This window comes from Nycticebus coucang, chromosome X (genome assembly GCF_027406575.1).
Source record: "Nycticebus coucang isolate mNycCou1 chromosome X, mNycCou1.pri, whole genome shotgun sequence".
NCBI classification, from domain to species: Eukaryota; Metazoa; Chordata; class Mammalia; order Primates; family Lorisidae; genus Nycticebus; species Nycticebus coucang.
Window position 1 is genome coordinate 14,178,071 of NC_069804.1, and position 19,058 is coordinate 14,197,128.

The 19,058-nt window shown below is 40.6% G+C and overlaps 1 protein-coding gene across 4 annotated transcripts in view; it reads left to right on the top strand.

The window, feature by feature from the left end:
• ZRSR2 (zinc finger CCCH-type, RNA binding motif and serine/arginine rich 2) overlaps positions 1-19,058 on the top strand; it is a 35,105-nt gene that overhangs the window by 15,019 nt on the left and 1,028 nt on the right. For all 4 annotated transcript variants that reach the window (XM_053580382.1, XM_053580383.1, XM_053580384.1 and 1 more), the window contains 6 exons: positions 2,280-2,366; positions 7,022-7,060; positions 7,947-8,065; positions 13,508-13,721; positions 15,935-15,990; positions 16,683-16,792. In XM_053580382.1, the coding sequence (XP_053436357.1) occupies positions 2,280-2,366; positions 7,022-7,060; positions 7,947-8,065; positions 13,508-13,721; positions 15,935-15,990; positions 16,683-16,792 (625 nt within the window). The remainder of the gene's footprint in view (positions 1-2,279; positions 2,367-7,021; positions 7,061-7,946; positions 8,066-13,507; positions 13,722-15,934; positions 15,991-16,682; positions 16,793-19,058) is intronic.

Consider the following 19,058-nt stretch of genomic DNA (forward strand, 5'->3'; position numbering starts at 1 on the left):
AAGAGAATCACTTAAGCCCAGGAGGTTGCTGTGAGCTGTGATGCCACGGCACTCTATGCAGGGCAACAGCCTAAGGCTCTGTCTCAAAAAAGAGAGAGAGAGAGACTAATTATGGGGCGGCGCCTGTGGCTCAGTCGGTAAGGCGCCGGCCCCATATACCAAGGGTGGTGGGTTCAAACCCGGCCCCGGCCAAACTGCAACCAAAAAATAGCCGGGCTTTGTGGCGGGCGCCTGTAGTCCCAGCTACTTGGGAGGCTGAGGCAAGAGAATCGCTTAAGCCCAGGAGTTGGAGGTTGCTGTGAGCTGTGTGAGGCCACAGCACTCTACCGAGGGCCATAAAGTGAGACTCTGTCTCTACAAAAAAAAAAAAAGAGAGAGAGAGACTAATTATGTCATTAGCTTAAATCAACATTGTGGTCCACACCCCCCCAATGGGCTTTCAGAAAGGCCCGTGGGAGTTATATATGCACAGTAAGAGTCAGGTTTCAAGGTGACCACTGAACCATGAGGTGGGCCTGATCCAGATAGTATAAAAGAAAATCAGGAGCCATGACCCATGCCTTTTCCTTGTTGCACCAGTGGGGGCCATTTGCTCTCTATGGTGAACATATCTTGCTCTGTAAGCCTATATTTTGTTCTTACTCTTTAAACCCATTTTTGTCTTTCTCAATAAACTTTGTTTTATGCTTGCCTTATTTTGGGGTGTCTGGTCATTTTTCAACCAAGAGCAATCCAAGAACCAAGGACCCAGGCAGCTGGTTGGAACTCTGGCATTTTAGGATGCAGGGAGCTGCCTTGGAACCCAACACTATTATTGAGTTGTAGAAGTTCATATATTCTGCATATTGATCCCTTATCAGACATATGATTTACAAATATTTTCTCTCATTCTGTGGGTTGCCTTTTCAATGTGTTAATAGTGCCCTTTGATGTATAAAAGTTTTTAATTTTGATAAAATTCATCTTACCTATTTTTTCTTTTGCCTGTGCTCTTTAGGTCATAGCCAAGAAATCGTTGCTAAATCCAATGTCATGAAACATTTCCCCTGTTTTCATCTAAAAGTTTTATAGTTTTCAGCTCATACATTTAGGTCTTTGATCCATGTTAAATTAATTTTTATATATGATGTAAGGGTCCAACTTCATTCTTTTGCATGTGGATATCCAGTTTTTCCAACACCTCTGGTTGAAAAGATTGTCCTTTCCCCATTGAATGGTCTTAGTAACCATGTTGAAAATCATTTGAACTTATATGAAAGGGTATATTTCTGAGCTCTCTATTTTATTTCATTGGTCTCTATATCAGTCTTTATGCCAATACCACACTGGTTTGATTACTGTACTTTGTAGTAAGTTCTGAAATTAGAAAGTTTGAGACCTCCAACTTAGTTTTTCTTTTTCAAGATTGATTTGGCTGGCCGGGAAGGATGGCACATGCCTGTAATCCTAGCACTTTGGGAGGCTGAAGTGTGTGGAGCTCAGGAGTGTGAGACCGGCCAGAGAAAGCAAGAAACACTGTCTCTACTAAAAATAGAAAAACTAGTTGGGCATTGTGGCGGGTGCCTATAGTCCCAGCTACTTGGTAGGCTGACGCAAGAGGATTGCTTGAGGCCAAGAGTTTGAGGTTGCTGTGAGCTACAGTGACATCATGGCACTCTTCCCAGGGTGACAAGTGTGGCTCTGTCTCAAAAAAAAAAAAAAAAAAAAAAAAAGAATTGATTTGCCTATCCAGGCTTCTTTGAGATTCCATGTGAATTTTAGGATGGATTTTTCTGTTTCCTTTCTGATGGCAGCTGGAGAATGTATCCTTGGTGGAGCCTAAAGCACAGCATTCTTTGGGACAGGCCCTTCATTTTCCTTGTTTTTTTGAGATAGTCTCTGTTGCCCAGACTAGATTGCCATGGTATTAGCCTTCCTCACAGCAACTTCAAACTTCTGGGCTCAAGTGATCCTCATGCCCCAGCCTCTTGAGTAGCTGGGTGCGCACCACTGTGCCCTGTTAATTTTTAGAGATGGAGTCTCACTCTGGCTCAGGCGGTCTTGAATTACTGAAGTCAAGGGATCCTCCTGCCTCAGCCTCCCAGAGTGCTAGGATTACAGTCATGAGCCACTATGTCTGGCAAGAGTTGCTTATCTCAAACTTAAAAAAAAACCTATTATTCATTTTACCTAGGTTTCTAAATTTTTTTATTTATTTGCCATACACGTTAAATATTTTTTAAAAATGAGTCTGAAAAAAATTATCTTTCCTTCTCTTTTTTTTCTTTTTTCCCTTAAAGAGAAAGTTAAAGGAAGAATGGGAAGAACAGCAGAGAAAAGAGAGAGAAGAGGAGCAGCAAAAACTACAGGAGAAGAGAGAAAGAGAGGTGATTCCTGCCGTGGGAGGATAGACAGAGGGCATATCCTCTGAGTGTGCGGATGTGCTGTATGATGGGATTGAAGAATAAGCTGTACTCATGTCAGGGTTTGGATTTGTTTTCCGTTTTGCCTGGTTCTTCATTTGTTGGAAAGAATCGGATTCTCAGTCTAGATATACACTGGAGTTGCCTTATGATGCTCTTCTTTAGGTCTGTGCAGTAGCACATGCCCTAAATTAAAGTTTCCTTCAACTTTATCCGATTTACCCTTTATACCAGGGATTGGCAAACTTTGTCTACAAAGGGCCAGATAATATTTTTATGCTTTGTCATTTGTGTGGTCTCTGTGGAAAAGATCTGTCTCTGACAGTGTGCCCTGAAAGCAGCTGTAGATGTATATGTAAATGAATGGGGGTGGCTATGTACCAATAAAGCTTTATTTACAAAGCCCTTGCTTTACACTCTCTACTACTCTATAGCAAGTGTTGTTTTTCTGAGGTTCTCCTGTATGTGGATTGACTCCTTTAGAAAATAATATTTTGCTGGGCATGGTGGCTCACACCTGTAATCCTAGCACTCTGGGAGACCGAGGCGGGTGGATTGCCTGAGCTGAGGTGTCTGAGACCATCCTGAGCAAGAGGATGGTCTCTACAAACTAGCTGGGTATTATGGCAAGTATCTGTAGTCCCAGCAACTTGGGAGGCTGAGGCAAGAGGATCACTTGTGCCCAGGAGTTTTAGATTGCTGTGAGCTGTGATGCCATGACACTCTACCAAGGGTGACAGAGTGAGACTGTCTCCAAAAACAAAATAATACTTTGGTTTCCATACTTATTTAGTTCATAAGAGATCTAATTTCTTGTGATACATTAGCAAGAATTAGTGGATTTAAAGAAATCAGGAACTCAAATATTGAAGAATTAGGAAATACATTTTATTAAATCTTTTTACATCTTGACTTCCTTTCCAACTTGGGCTATAAAGGCAATTGTAGCTAACAAAGTTATTCACTAAGGGAAAAAAGTCTGTAAGGTATATAGATATGTCTTCTCTATCTTCCAGGATTCTTTTTAAAATATTGATCTGTTACGTTTTGCTGCTATTCCTTAACAGTGTGTTTATTTCAAAGCTATCACCTCTCATCTTTTCTCAACTGACTCATCAGGATGTATCTTTTCTGTAATATTCCTAAATTTGAATGGCACAACATTAAGTAGTTAATTACTTATGATGGGGAAAAGTGCATGTGTTTACATCCTACTCATGGAAGGGTAGAAACAGCCTGTACAGCCTTTGTTTTCTGTGTCTCAGGCCATCAGTCAATTTCAATGCTGATTCTAGAGATCCTTATTTAAGCACTGCTTTGCTTTGCTTTCTTTTCTTTTCTTTCTTTTCCCTCCCTTTTCTTCCTTCCTCCTTCCCTCCCTTTCTCCCTCCCTCCCTCTCTCCCTCCCTCTTTCTTTCTCTTTTTTTTTTCTTGAGACAGTCTCACTTAGTCACCCTGGGTAGAGTGTTGTGGCATCATAGCTCATAACAACCTCAAACTGTTGTGCTCAGGTGGCGCCTGTAGCTCAGTGGGCAGGGCACCGGCCCCATATACTGAGGGTGGTGGGTTTGAACCTGACCCCGACCAAACTGCAACAAAAAAAATAGCCGGGCGTTGTGGGGGGCACCTGTAGTCCCAGCTACGCGGAAGGCTGAGGCAAGAGGATCGCCTAAGCCCAAGAGCTGGAGGTTGCTGTGAGCTGTGATATCATGGCACTCTACCGAGGGCAATAAAGTGAGACTCTGTCTCTAAAACCAAAAAACCAAAAAAGCTATTGTGCTCAAGTGATCCTCTTGCCGCAGCCTCCCATGTAGCTGGGACTACACGTATCCACCATGACACCCAGCTAATTTTTTCTGTTTTCAGTAGGGATGGGGGTCTCACTCTTGCTCAGGCTGGTCTCAGACTCCTGAGCTCAGGCAATCCACCCACCTCGGCTTCCCAGAGTGCTAGGATTATAGGCGTGAGCCACTGCACCCGGCCGGCATGACTTTTCAAATGAGACAAGATCATGCTAGCTTTTTAAGGGACAGAAAAATTGTATGAAGTTTGTCTTTTTTTTTGAGACAGAGTCTCACTGTGTTGCCCTGGGTACAGTGCCGTGGTGTCACAGCTCACAGCAACCTCAACTCTTGGGCTTAAGTGAATCTCTTGCCTCAGCCTCCCAAGTAGCTGGGACTACAGGTGCCTACCAGGTCACCTGGGTATTTTTTGGCTGTAGTTGTCATTGTTGTTTAGCTGGCCTGGGGCTGGGTTTGAATTTGCCAGCTCAATTGTATGTGGCCAGCACCCTAACCACTGAGCTAAGGGTGCTGAGCCGGAGCTTGTCATTTTTGATAGAGAGGAATCAAGTTCCATTCTAACAGTAGAGTGTTCTTCAACTGAAGTCTTTTAGGATTTAGGTAAAAGCTAATGCTTCTTTTAAATGCTTTTGGTTCAAAAGAAGTCTGGTGAGACATTAAGGAGAAATGGGTAAAATAAATAGAGTTTAAGCATATATAAAGGAATGTGCAATATGTGTTTTTGCTATGTGCTAGGCACTTCTGTAGTACACAGAGGTAGAACAGTGAAAACGCAGGTCCCTGCTCTCATTGAGTTATTTTTTTAGATAGGAGTGTCAGGCAATAAGGGAGCAAAAACAAATCATTTAAAATGTTATAAGATAATATATTAAGCAGATAAGGTGATAGAGTAATACGGATAGAGAAGTACTTTTTTCAACTGTCTAGTCAAGGAAATCTCTGAGGAATTGATATTTGAGTTGACACCTGAGTGCAGAGATCTCAGAGAGAAGAAGCCTGAAACCCAGAGGCTGAAAGAAGGCCAGAGTCCTTGAAACAGAGACCGAAGGAGAGGGATAGGGGAGGAGGTTAGGGAAGGGCCAGGGTCAGGGGGCCAGTGTCAGATGGTACAGGGGCTCCTGCATTTGAAGGAGGAGTTTGGATTTTATGTTACATGTCATGGGAAGCCATTGAAGGTTGTTCTTTGTTTTTGGGGGGGGTCAGGGGTTTGAGGCAGAGTCTCACTTTCTTGCCCAAGCTAGAGTGCCATCGCATCAACCTAGCTCACAGCAACCTCAAGCTCCTGAGTTCAAGTGATCTTCCTCCCTTAGCCTCCCAAGTGGCTGGGACTACAGGTGCCTACCATGATGCCCAGCTAATTTTTTTCTATTTTTAGTAGAGATAGAGTCTCACTCTTGCTTAAGCTGGTCTCAAACTCCTAGGCTCAAGAGAGATTCTTCTGCCTTGCCCTCTCAAGAGTGCTAGGATTAAAGGCATGAGCCATTGCCTGGCCCATTGAAGGGTTTTTAAGACAGAAGTAACCTCATCTTATTTATGGCTTTACTTTTTTGTTTGTTTTGAGACAGGGTTTCACTCTGTTGCCCAGGCTAGAGTGTAGTGGCATCATCATCATAACTCACGGCAAACACAAACTCCTGAACTCAAGTGATCCTTCTGCCTCAGCCTCTAGAGTAACTTCAGGCAGTAACTATAGGCACACTACCATGCCTGGCTAATTTTTCTATATTTTGTAGAGACAGAGTCTCACTATTGTTGCTCAGGCTGGTCTCCTGCCCTAAAGTGATCCTCCTACCTTGGCCTCCAAAAATGCTAGGATTATAGGCATAAGCCCCCATGTTCCCCTATATCTTAACCCTTAACAGATGAATTGTAACTTTTCTATGGAGAATGGGAAATGGGGAGCAGTGACCAAGGAGGCCAGAGCAGAAATACTGTGACCAGTCAGAAGGCTGTGGTTCCAGGCAGGCGATGATAGTGGTTTGGATGAGGGTAGTGCTTCTTAATAAAAAGTCATGGATTGGGGGTATGTGGAGGCAGACTTAGTGGGATTCCAGCTAGTAGATTGGGAGGGATGAGAAAGAAGGGAAGGGGGATTCAAGTCATATTTTCAGGATTTTAGATTGAACAGACAGACAAATGGCAGCACTATTGAATGAGAGGGGTGTTTAGGTGGGTCAGGACAGGGGAGGGTTTTGAGCACATTAAGTTACTGAGGATTCTACATGGCAAGGTAGAGTTATCAAGTAAGCAGTCAGACATATGAGTCTTATGTAATGCTTTAAGGACCTGGGGAAAAGAAGTCTGTGGAACATAATTTAAAACTTGTTCAAATGCTAATTAGGTAGAAACTTACTGGGGTATTACAGAACTTCCTTTGCCTTATTGAAAAGTTTGAAATTTCTCCTAAATGCTAATTACTACTAGTTATGTCATATTTAGCTTCTGTTAAATGTTTTTGATGTTGCAGCTAGCATTGTGTTTTATATTCATGAATACCTGCTCTTAAAAACCAGAATGTGGTAATACATGTATGCTCATCTATGCTAAATATTACCATTAATGAAATTATTATAAGATTGTTTTAAGTATTCTGCAATGTGATTTATTAAATGTTTTATTTGAATAGAAAGTCTCAGCTATATATTCTTTGAAAGCTTTTCAGAAGATCTATGCTTTGAAGGAAAACTAGAACCTGAAGTGTGCACTCACACATGTGTATGTTTTAATTGTTACACATGGGATTCTTAACCATAGAAACCAGATGTGACTTACCTGACTTTTAGGTTTTCATTAGTCTTATGTTTGCACCATTTGTAGGAAGCCGTGCAGAAGATGCTGGATCAGGCTGAAAATGAGGTATTTTCAAAACCTTTCATTAAGAATTTGAGACCAATTATTGTTCCTTTAGAAACAATTTTTCCCAATAATGGTAGTTTTGTGATAGGCTATTTAGTTCATGTCTGGATATCTGGAATCATTTTTGTGGCTCTTACTTATTTATTTATTTTTGAGACAGAGTCTCTGTCACCTGGAATGCAGTGACATCATCAGAGCTCACTGAAACATTAAACTCCTAGGCTTAATTAAGCAATCCTCCTGCCCCAGCCTTCTGAGTAGCTGGGACTACAGGGTGTGCTCTACCACACTCGGCTAATTTTTCCCATTTTTGGTAGAGACAGGGTCTTGCTTTTGCTCAGGCTGGTCTCCAACTCCTAATTTCAAGCAATCCTCCCACCTCGGCCTCCCAGATTACAGGCGTCAAACACTGTGCCCGGCCTGTGGCTCTTCTATTTATGCAATAACAGTAACAAAAGTTTATCGAAGAACAGAAACAAATGGTGTGGACCCCCATGGACTACTTGTCCAGAGCCCTTACAGTGTGTGTCAGCAACATCACAAACCCCAATGGATGGTTTACCTCGATTCAGAGTAACTTCTATTTCTGTCTGTAGTGGTTCCCTAATAAGTCTTCAGACCCTTTAGAGAATGGTTGGAGACCTTGGTGACTTCCCTGGTAGCAGTAGTGATGCCAATAAAAGAAAGTGACTGGGAGCCAAGAGATAATAGAGCTCATGTCCCAGGATAGTTGTTTATAAAGTCATTATTGCCTATTACAACTAAAATGTTTATATTCTTAAATGAAACTGTTTTACTTTTCAGGAAAAGATTGTAATACATTTTAAAACATTTAATCTTTCATGGGTTTTTACACTACCAGTAAAGGTATGGTTATTTTCAACAGTTGGAAAATGGTGCTACATGGCAAAACCCAGAACCACCCATGGATTTAAGAATAATGGAGAAGGATCGAGCTAATTGTCCATTCTACAGTAAAACAGGAGCTTGCAGATTTGGAGATAGGTAACTGACTTTGTTTTATCATGTCAGAATGAAGTGATTCAAAATGTTGAGGTCTTTGAGTTTTCCTTTGGGGCTTTAGTTTGGAATGTTTGTCATCAGGCATCTGCTGTGTCTGTGTTGCTTCTCCATTTCCCCGGCTGGTCTTCCTCTGCTTCTGCCATCCTTGTTTCCTCCATCCCCGTCCCCTGAGTGTGCTTAGTCTAGTTCTCTTCCTTGGCATTCCGCGGCTTCAGGAAGACCTTTTGCTTAAGTCTTCTTCCTGTGCTTACGTTAGTCCACGGTGGCTAACTGAGATGGGAAGTCATCTATTTAGAGAGATTGGAGCAGCCTGGCTTTCTTTTTTGAGTCTCACACATTGTGCCCAAAACAGGCTTTTAAAACTTGGCATGTGTAAAGAGATAATCTGTGAAAGACAGGATCCCAGTGAGTAGAGGAAAAGCACTTTAATTGCCATTGTCAGTGTGTGCAGACCCAGGAACACACCCCTGGGTTCAAAATCCACTTTCAATGGCTGCCACTTGGAGAAAGTTATTTAAGCTCTGTGTGTCTCAATTCTCTCCTTTTTGAAATGGGTTTAAACATAGTGTCACCTTCCTGAGAGAGCTATGAGGCTGAAGTGAGCCAATGCCTAGGAAGCCTCTAGAATGCGGGTGGGTGCATGGTGAATGCTGTCTGGTTTGCTGGTATTTTTATTATTGTTATTGTTGTCATTATTCTCTGAGGCACTCTTGTTCCTGCCTCTTTTGGATCAATGTTTTTTAAATAGGACCCTCAGGTAGAAACCTTGTGTTGATCTCTTTAGTCACCTAACAAATATTTGAACACCTAATATATACCAGGTAATGGTGATTTTTTTTTTTTTTTTTTTTGGCCGGAGCTGGGTTTGAACCTGCCATCTCGTACGTGAGGCCGGCACCCTACTCACTGAGCCACAGGCGTCGCCCGGAAATGGTGATTTTTATAACATGGTTTGTTCATGAATAAATGACTTAAAGTAGGTAAATAATTCCTAATGGTAAATGAATCCATCTGAGGCAAAAGCTAATTGTGACGGTATATTCTGCAGAAGAGAAGACGTAATCATAATCTTAATATCCGATTAATCCTAAAAAGGGATATAAATAAGAAAATTCATATGTATTTAATGAAAAACCATATGGCGTCTGTCAGGTTTATTTAATTCACAAAATTATCCATGCTGTTTTTTTCCTTCTTTGAAAATATAGTCTTCTCGGGCAGCACCTGTGGCTCAGTGAGTAGAGCGCCAGCCCCATATACCAAAGGTGGTGGGTTCAAACCCGGCCCCAGCCAAACTGCAACAAAAAAATAGCCAGGCGTTGTGGGGGGCGCCTGTAGTCCCAGCTACTCGGGAGGCTGAGGCAAGAGAATCATCTAAGCCCAAGAGCTAGAAGTTGCTGTGAGTCCTGTGATGTCATGGCACTCTACCGAGGGCGGTAAAGTGAGACTCTCTCTACAAAAAAAAAAAAAGAAAGAAAGAAAATATAGTCTTCTCTCTCTTCCTTTTTTAATTCACACCTTCACGCTATTTTTTTTTTTTTTTGAGACAGTCTCACTCTGTCAACCTGTGTAGAGTGTGGTGGTGTCATAGCTCACAGCAGCCTCAATATCCTGGTCTCAGGCAATCCTCCTGCCTTAGCCTCCCTAGTAACTAGGACTACAGGTGCCTGCCACAGCGCCTGCCCGGCTAGTTTTTCTATTTTAGTAGAGACAGGGTCTTGCTTTTTCTCAGGTTGGTCTCAAACTCCTGAGCTCAGGCAATCCCCCTGCCTCGATCTCCCAGAGTGCTAGGATTACAGGTATGAGTCACTACGCCCGACCTATACTATTTCTTTGTTTTTAGAGAACAGTGGTTGTCAACTCTGGCTTCACATTAGAATCATCTAGAAAACTTAAAAGAAAATTGTGTCCCACCTCAAATTAAATAAATGAGAATGTCAGGGACTTCGGCAGTCTTAGTTTCGAAATGTCTTCAGGTGTTTCTAATGTGCTACAGTATTGAGAGCCACTAATGGAGAGTATTTATCTCCTTTTGTATTTTGTAGCTTGGATTGTAGATGCCCAGAGTATCTGTGAAAGGATTTGCAGGATCTGGTAACTAGTAGAAAGTCTCCTCTTGAGACTGACAACTAAGGGAAAGAGGGAAATTTTATTCCCTTTGGTACCTGAAGTGCTTCTTAAATGTTTGTTTAATCTCAGTAAGAAGCAGTAATTAATTGATTGGTAAAACACTCACCACCAAACAAAAATGTACCAGGAACTACCTTTCAGGGACAACTGAGACTCAGTATAATTTTGCATTTAAGTTTTTCCAGCTGTGGATCCCTCATGTATGATATGTGTCTAACATTTCCTTGAAATTTAAGACTTGTGGTAGCCTGATTCTGAATTCTTCTGTTGGGCATAAGAGAGTGAAGGGGAAATGTTCTAACCTGTTTTAAGAACTTGGACAGGCACTTCCTTGAGGGAAGGGGAATGGCCCATCAGGCTCTCAGACTCCATCTCCAAGAGTCATTTCAAGGAAATATGGACAGTGGCCAAATTAGTTCAGGACTATTTCTTACTGTTTTCCCAGGCATTTGAAATTTCACCATCACAACTATATCATACTATGAGAGCAATTTGGGTAGTTTCATTATTCAAGTGATAAGTTATGACATAAGATTCTGTGAAATCAGCAGTTAGGAAATCTATCACCATCCCTTCAGACAAGTGTGCCGTTCTGTTCCCCTTTTATGGAGAGTCTTGGTGACTTGCTCTAGATGATACAGCTATGCTGTTCTGTTGTTAAGTTTGTCAAGTCATCAGAGAAACACTCCATAACATAGGCATTTCCTTGCTTATTTATTTTTGTAGTTAATACAGAGTTCAATTCTAGAGCCTTTCTGGAATTAGTATTTCTTGGAATCACAGCTTTGAGGAAAGTTATACTTTCTCCCCCAAAAAATCATAATTACCAATGGAAAGTAAGACTTCTTTGTCTGAGTATCTATTTATATCTCACCTACTTCTAAAAGTGATTTGAAGAAGGCTAACAGTCTACTGCATTAAATAAAGTAGAAGAAATCGAAAGCAAGCAAAGGAAGAGAAAGTGAGTTATTGTGAATGTGCAGTTCTTTTGACTCTGAATTTTAATGCATTCCATGCAGATAACAAGCTATATTTCTTCTCAAAAAGGAAAAATGAGTGATATCTCTAGAAAGACAAAAGATTTTCCTGGCACTATATTTTAAAGGTTTCTCCCATGGAACATTGTATAAAGACATTAAATAGGAAGGTGGATAATAATTTTGATTGATGTTTTGTGACAGTCACAGAGGTAATTTTCCCAAGAATGTTATGAACAATGATCTTGTATAAACGATCATGGCCTGACTTTAGCGTGCAATATGGGGATTCTATGTAGAACAAAGGTAGTGAGTACCAGGAGTGTTCCCTCGAGAGGAGGACAAAGAGAAGGAGTCAATTAGCTACTCTTCAGGGGGCATTTGGATACCTGCACCATTTATTGGCCATCCTTGTTCTATACTCTAAGGTAAAATCTATGTGTTTTTGTAGCAGTCTGATTTGATTCAAGTATTAGAGTAATAGGTAACTAGTATGTCTAGATCAGTGGCTCCCAAACACAGCCAATCTTCAGGACTAGGTAGGGAACTACGTTGAGAATATGGGTTCCTACCCCTTGAGGTCTGGTCAGATAGTTTGGGGCAAGACTACAAAGCCTCAGTTCTTTTCAGATAATTCTGAGACCCACACAGTCTTGGTACTACAGTTTTAGACTGTCTAAGCTTAAATATCATTTCTTTTAGCTGACTTTTCAGTAGAAGCTGTAGGGCTGGCCTTTTGAATACACTCAAATTATAAGGATGATCTCCAGGCCAAGTGGGGTTTTTCCCTAGACAGTGACATGGGCTCTATTCCAAAGCTGACAAATGCTCATTTGACACACCGGGATCTAGGGCCAAGTTCATTCATATTTAAGAATCCCATAAGCAAAATTTTAACCTTGATAACTTGGTCATTTTATTCTGTGTGTGCTTCATATTTGTAAAATTTTGGTTTGCTGGCTAATATTGCCAGCCAGATTGAATCCTCACTCTTTATTGGTAGTTGGGAAGATGGAGCTAATTACAAGTTCTCTAATCGAATAATCTAAGAGTTTATTTAGAAAATACAGAATTTCACATTAATGAACATTGAACATTTCTGAGCTGGCCACAGTATATGCTGGCATCCCATATGCATGATCTTAATAGGTGCTTATCTGTATATTATAGACATGGAAAGTGAGTATGTTAAACATTTAGTCATTTCAGGGCCATGGGTTTTTTTTTTTCCAACACATGCCCTATTCTCAAACTTTCTTTCTCCTTAAGTTCTGTGGATTTTTTTCTTAAAAAATTTGTCTTACCAATTTTTAACTAGAAACCTAACCATGAAAATTCATTTATTTGGAACCTTGAACTGTATGTTTTTTTCTCATTTTATTTTAGGAGAAGGAAATAAATAAGAAAGTAAACTCGTACAAAGGGTTTTTGAAACATTACCCAGGCACAACCTAGCCAGGTTAGCCTAGGTCCAGATTATACAATGAAAAGAAAATTGTTCCTCATAATGGTTATCAACCTTCATTTAATAACCAACTAAAGTATATGTATTATACCCTATAATGAAGAGGCATCAGATGGTAGGCTAATGCAGATTTCTTGGATCCATCTCTTCCCAGCCTGACTTGGGCAAGTGTGGCTTCTCAAGGCCTCAGCTTCCTTCTTTGCAAAGTGGGAAAAATACCAGCACCAACTGTCCTAACAAACAGGTTACAAGGATTAGAGGGAAAAAAATGTAAAAGTGCCATGTGAAAACTATAAAATGCTATATATAGATGGGACTGATATACTCCACTAATTGGAAATTCTTAGATGATCCTATTCTCTAAGAATGTGAGTTCATTGAAGATTGCACAGAACCAGGATTGACTGGATTGTTACTTGTCGTCTTCCTCTCAGGAGTCCCATGTGTGGCATCTTTGGGTCTTCTCACTATATCCTATCATGCCAGTGGACCTTCCTTTTCCCTGTGGTTCAGCATATAAACTATAAAATGGTCAACTATTTTAAATTGCACACAGACTTTACAGACACCCTGTATAAGGCTTCCTGAACTTCATTCAAAGGCAACTGAATGACATGTGAACTTAGAAATCATTCTCAACTTGACATTTTAATGAGAGCCAATATATTGGTCAGTCTTAAAACAGTTTTCTTAAGTACTGAAACTTGGCATCTGAATGGGATTTTTTTAATCTTGCAGTTAAGTCAAAACAACTAAGTTACTTGAGTCTTTGTCTCAAAGTTTAAAGCAAATCTTTTATGCATAATTTTTAACTATTCGACTAGTGTATTTAAGGTTTTCTTTCATATGCAGGTGTTCACGTAAACATAATTTTCCAACATCAAGTCCCACCCTTCTTATTAAAAGCATGTTTACAACATTTGGAATGGAACAGTGCAGGAGAGATGACTACGACCCTGATGCAAGCCTGGAGTACAGTGAAGAGGAAACCTACCAGCAGTTCCTAGATTTCTATGATGATGTGCTCCCCGAGTTTAAGAATGTGGGGAAAGTCATTCAGTTCAAGGTGGGCATGTGCATGGAGGAGGGGACTGGTTTGCTTCACCCTTCAGTACTCAGTGGCATGAGAGACCCAGGACATAGGCCACTTGGGTGGTACCATGTGCAATGGCCAGAGCTGGGAAATCAGGCACTCAGAAATGTGACTTCACTCTCTCTCCCTTTCCACACCCCCAACCCTATTGGCAATGTCATATGGATACCACATAAAATCATAAACATGGGTTAGTATGGTATTTCCTGAATGCTAGGGTCTAGATTGAAAAGGAGCTTTGATTTATTTGGTACCTTTGGGTTCCAGCTCTTTCTCATCAAATGAATTCTCTATAGCAGGTCCTCTGTACATAGCCTCTAAGCCTTTACTTAGAAGCTGCATGTGATGGATGGTGCGTTCTTTTCCTTCTTCTGTAGAAGGCATCTCACCTGGAGCTGTGGTGTACACACTGTGACAACTCCACTCACTGAGTCTGTTGTGTTCACCCAAGGTGCACGTTCTTTCTTCTGGAGTTACACAAGAACATAAATCTGGATTCCTTTTTTTTTTTTAACCTTATTTTTATTTGTTGGATAGTTTCAGTACTGAACATTGTATCCCAAAAACCATGGTTTGTGATGCAGCATACTGGGTTAAAAAGGCATTCAGATAACCCATACTTACCTTAAAATATTCCGTAAGGTAAGAAGGGTAAAGCCAGCTATAATCCCTGCTGTTCCCAGGACCTGTTCATTGAAGCTTAACATAGTGAAGCTTCTTACCTTGTCTATGATTTTGTCAGATCCGAACCTGAATGATTCTATGCTAGGGCAGGAAAAATGTCCCATAATTTGGGAAAAAACAAGAGGAAATCTGTGTGTTTTTTTCTGCTAGTTGGAAATGACAGTGGAGAGTTAAAATACCCAAGAAACAGATATTCATGAAATTCAAGGCTATACTTTCAGCAACCAAATTCAAGATTTTTAAAAATTCTTTTTAAATTTCTTTTCCTCTTTACCTTTTTTCCTCTGTGGCACATGCCTTCCTGTCTTTGCACTACTCAGCACAAGCAATAGCCACTGCCGTGGAAATGCCCAGCCACAACCACACAATCCAGGTTGGCGGCGCTGGCCGAGGAGGCAGTGCGGTTTGACTAGCCCTGGGCTCTGGAAGATGGCACGTAATACCTCTTCATCCCTTTACCTTATCCTAAAAATGAAGGGGCTGGATCACATCAGAGTCCAGGATTGTACTGCTTCTGCGAAGGGGTAGCATCGTAGCCCAGCTGCTTTCGAAACTTCAGACTAGAATTAGCTGCATACACTCACCGCAAACAAATTTGCATGGAAGTCCATCGGCCAAGCTTGCGCTGGTCACACTGGCAGTCACACCCGAAACCTAGTTAATAGATTTAGTGGGAAAATTGTCAGAACATCAAATTCATCATGGAACATTAATGAGTCTTTGGGAACCAGTGGATTAAATGATTTCTAAGGTCCCCTGCACGCCGACATGGACTCGTGAGGCCTTTTATTTGTTCTGAGGATGTGATACAAACTCCCATGGAGTATGGATCCTGCCCCCTTTTAAAATACTCTAATAACAATACTCTGGAACAAATTCATGAAAGTATTCATTCATTTCAAAGATAAAAGCTAACCATTAGTATGCAGGATAGATACACATTTATATGCAGGGTACATATATGTTTGGGGCATGCATATAATACATGCGTATATGCCTGTATGTGTGTCCATATTTGCATCTGTAGGTCTCTGTATATGTGTCCGTACGTGTGTGTTTGGGCTGTGAAGGCTCCATCTAGTATCTGGATAGTGCTCACCTGTGTAAGGGAGGTGAGTGAAGACTAGGATGGAAGTGCTTCAACTGGGTCTTTAATGTTTTACTTATTTAAACATTTTCAGTCAAAAACAGAAAATGCTAGTGTTAGATCAGTGTAGTATCTATACAGATCGACATTCTGTGTATTTTCATGCAGCGTGAAACATTTCATATTTGTGAGAAAAAAGCAGACCTGGGTTAATAGAGATGAGATGATTAAGGCTTCAGTACTTCTGTATGCTGAAGTGTGCCTCAAATAGATGCGAGGGTGGGCTGGTACCCCTATTTTGGAATCTTTGATTGGTAACTACTCTGGAGAGTGTTGGCCTAAACAGAGTGCATTTGAGAGGCGACTGATTACTTTTCCGGAGTCTTTTATGACAGCATTCTTCATTGCTCCTTAGGTCAGCTGCAACCTGGAGCCTCACCTCAGGGGCAACGTGTATGTTCAGTACCAGTCGTAAGTATTATGTCACAGCCTGGCTTTTTTTTTTCTGTTGATGTCTGGAATTTTTCCACTGAATATATAGTTTTCATATGTATGGTATTTTGAAAAAATGTAAATATGAAGAGAAATATAGAAGGGATTTGAAGATAGTGCGTTCGTATTCCATTCTTTATACATTTACATAGTTTGAATCTTTTACAGTGTGGTTATATTATTACTCATATAATTTTGATAATTAAAACACAGTTGAAAAGGGGTAGGATAGAAGATATAAAAGTATAAATTGAAAGAACCAGAGATTAAAGCCCCCAGAGATTAAACCCTCGTGTGTATCTGACCAGCTCAGAGAGCAGTTACTGAATCATTCCTGCTTGTCCTGCCATTTGCCTAAGCTGTACCATGGCTAATGGGTTAACCGTTGTAGTAAGAATAGCAATCCTAGCCTCTAACAATGGAAGACACGTCTGTATTTTTAACGGTCCAATCTTTTAGATTAAGAAGCTTTGATTCAAACTAATTTCCACACATCAAATCTCCTCAGAGTTAGTAAAAAGGGTTCCTAAATAAACTGTGAGATCTGGGAGCTTGAATACTCAAATGAGGACTCCCTATGAACTTGGTGGTCCTATAATAAATTAATAATAGGGTTAACCTGCATATTAGGAAGTTACTACAAAGTGCATCGTTTGCTTGTTGGTTTACAGGGAAGAAGAATGCCAAACCGCCTTTTCTCTTTTTAATGGACGATGGTATGCAGGACGACAGCTTCAGTGCGAATTCTGCCCAGTGACCCGGTGGAAAATGGCGATTTGTGGTAAAATAATGCGATTGAGTTTTTCCCCAATCGTTCCACTGTTTACATAAAGGGATATTCTTCAAGAAAAAGCAGTCTTTTAAAGGAGTAAAGCATAGCTTTTGCCTCACACAGAAGACAAGCAGAGATCTTTATAGAAAGAACACCACAGTTTAGATCTGTAACCAACTTTATGGGTATACTTTATGGATGAGTGACTGAGGTCACAACACATCAGTGACAGAGTCAGGGTTAGAATTCCAGTCTTTTGATCCTCAGTCCTGAACTCTGTGTCTGACAGTTCAGGAAGCCTGAGAAGTGGCATCTATAGGAAGATGCCACTTATTTCCTTATTGCAGAGTCAGAGTGTTTTCTATTCCTGGGCTCTTCTCACTTGACCTATGTTTGTTTCTTTCTTTCTGCCTTTATTTCTAATGAATCTTCTGTCATCATTGCCACCTACATGACCTTATCTATAGCACTTCCTGCCTTACTTGAAATGCATGCTTTTGTGCAGTAGAGGCTGACCATAGGCTTTGGACCAGTTAAGTGTGCAATTCAAGTCTGTCTGAATCACTGGACAGTGGCAGTAAAATCAGGAAATGATTCAGTCCTGTGCAGAGAGTAGCCAGCAGCATTGAAGGCCTGGTTAGTTCCTGATTTCTATCACTGGGCTTAGCCAAACTGTTCTGGAAGTTCCCTAGGTGAAAAAAGAACCTCTGAATGCCTCAGTGGAGCACCTATCTTAGCCTTTACTTGTGTTTTTTTTTCTCCTCTGTGCTTATCTGCTGAAAAAAAATATTAAAAATTATTAAAAAAATACATAATTTATAAACTCTTTGGCAGCTGTGTTTTCATGGGTGTTGTCATTTTAAAAGATCTTAGGATTCCTGCTTAAAAAAATCAGAACTATTATACCTTAGAGTTAAACTTGGGGGATGAGGGAGGAAAGGGAGTCATTTTCTCCATAAAAGCAGTAACTTTTATCAGTTCCTGTCAATGTGATTTCGGGGAGGTGCTTCTGAGTATGACTTTGCTTCCTCAAAGTGGGAGACTATTTCTTTTCTTTTTTTTTTTTTTTTTGAGACATGCTCTGACATGGCTAGAGTGCCAGGGCCTCAGCTTAGCTCACAGCAACCTCAAACTCCTGGGTTCCAGCCATTCTCTTGCCTCAGCCTCCTGATTAGCTGGGGCTACAGGTGTGTGCTACCATGCCCAGCTAATTTTTCTTTTTCTTTCTTTCTTTCTTTCTTTTTTTTTTTTTTTTGTTGTTGTTGCAGTTGTCATTGTTGTTTAGCTGATCTGGGCCAGGCTCGAACCCACCAACCTTGGTGCATGTGGCCAGCGCCATAACCACTGTACTATAGGTGCTGAGCCTAATTTTTCTATTTTTAGTAAAGATAGCATCTCACTTTGCTCAGGCTGATCTTGAACTCCTGACTTCAAGCGATCCACCCACCTCCACCTCCCAGAGTTTGAGGATTACAGGCGTGAGCCACTGCACCTGCCCTCATTTTTTAAAAAGAAAATAACAGCTATGTTAACTTCTTTAGCAGCTTATCAGCATCTGTACATATCCTCATTTTTGGCTATTTGTATATCTTCTTTGGAGAGATGTCTATTCATATCATTTGCCCAGTTCTTAAATTGTCTTTTTATCGAGTCATGAGAGTTCTTGATATAATATGTGCTCCATACAAGGACCTCATGCAGGACGGGTGTAATCCCAGCACTCTGGGAAGCTGAGGCGGGTAGATTGCTTGAGCTCAGGAGTTCAAGACTAGCTTGACCAAGAGTAAGACCCTGTCTCTACTAAAAAAAAAAAAAAAAAAAAGACCTCATGACAAACAAGACCTGCAAATATTTTCTCCTTTTGTGGGTTGTCTTGTCACTTTCTGTCCTTTGCAGTGCAAGGTTTAAATTTTGATGAAGTCCAATTTACCTTTTTGTTTTATTTTGCTTGTGCTTTTGGTATATCACATCTAGGATGGCATTGCTTAGCCCAGTGTCATGAAAATTTACTTATGTTTTCTTCAGAGTTATAGTTTCTCATACATTTAGCTCTCTGATCCAGTTTTAGTTTTTGGATATAGGATGTGGTACTGTGGTATTTTACTTTTAACTGTTATGCATATTTGGGGGATTTTTTTTTTTTGAAAAAGTTTGAAAACCCTAAAAGATCTCAAATTTGTTGAATTAGATTTCACCTTTGATAAGACTCTTCCGTATTAAAAGCACTTGGTAAATTTAAGGCATTAGGCCAATATTTATCATCTTATTCAAAAAA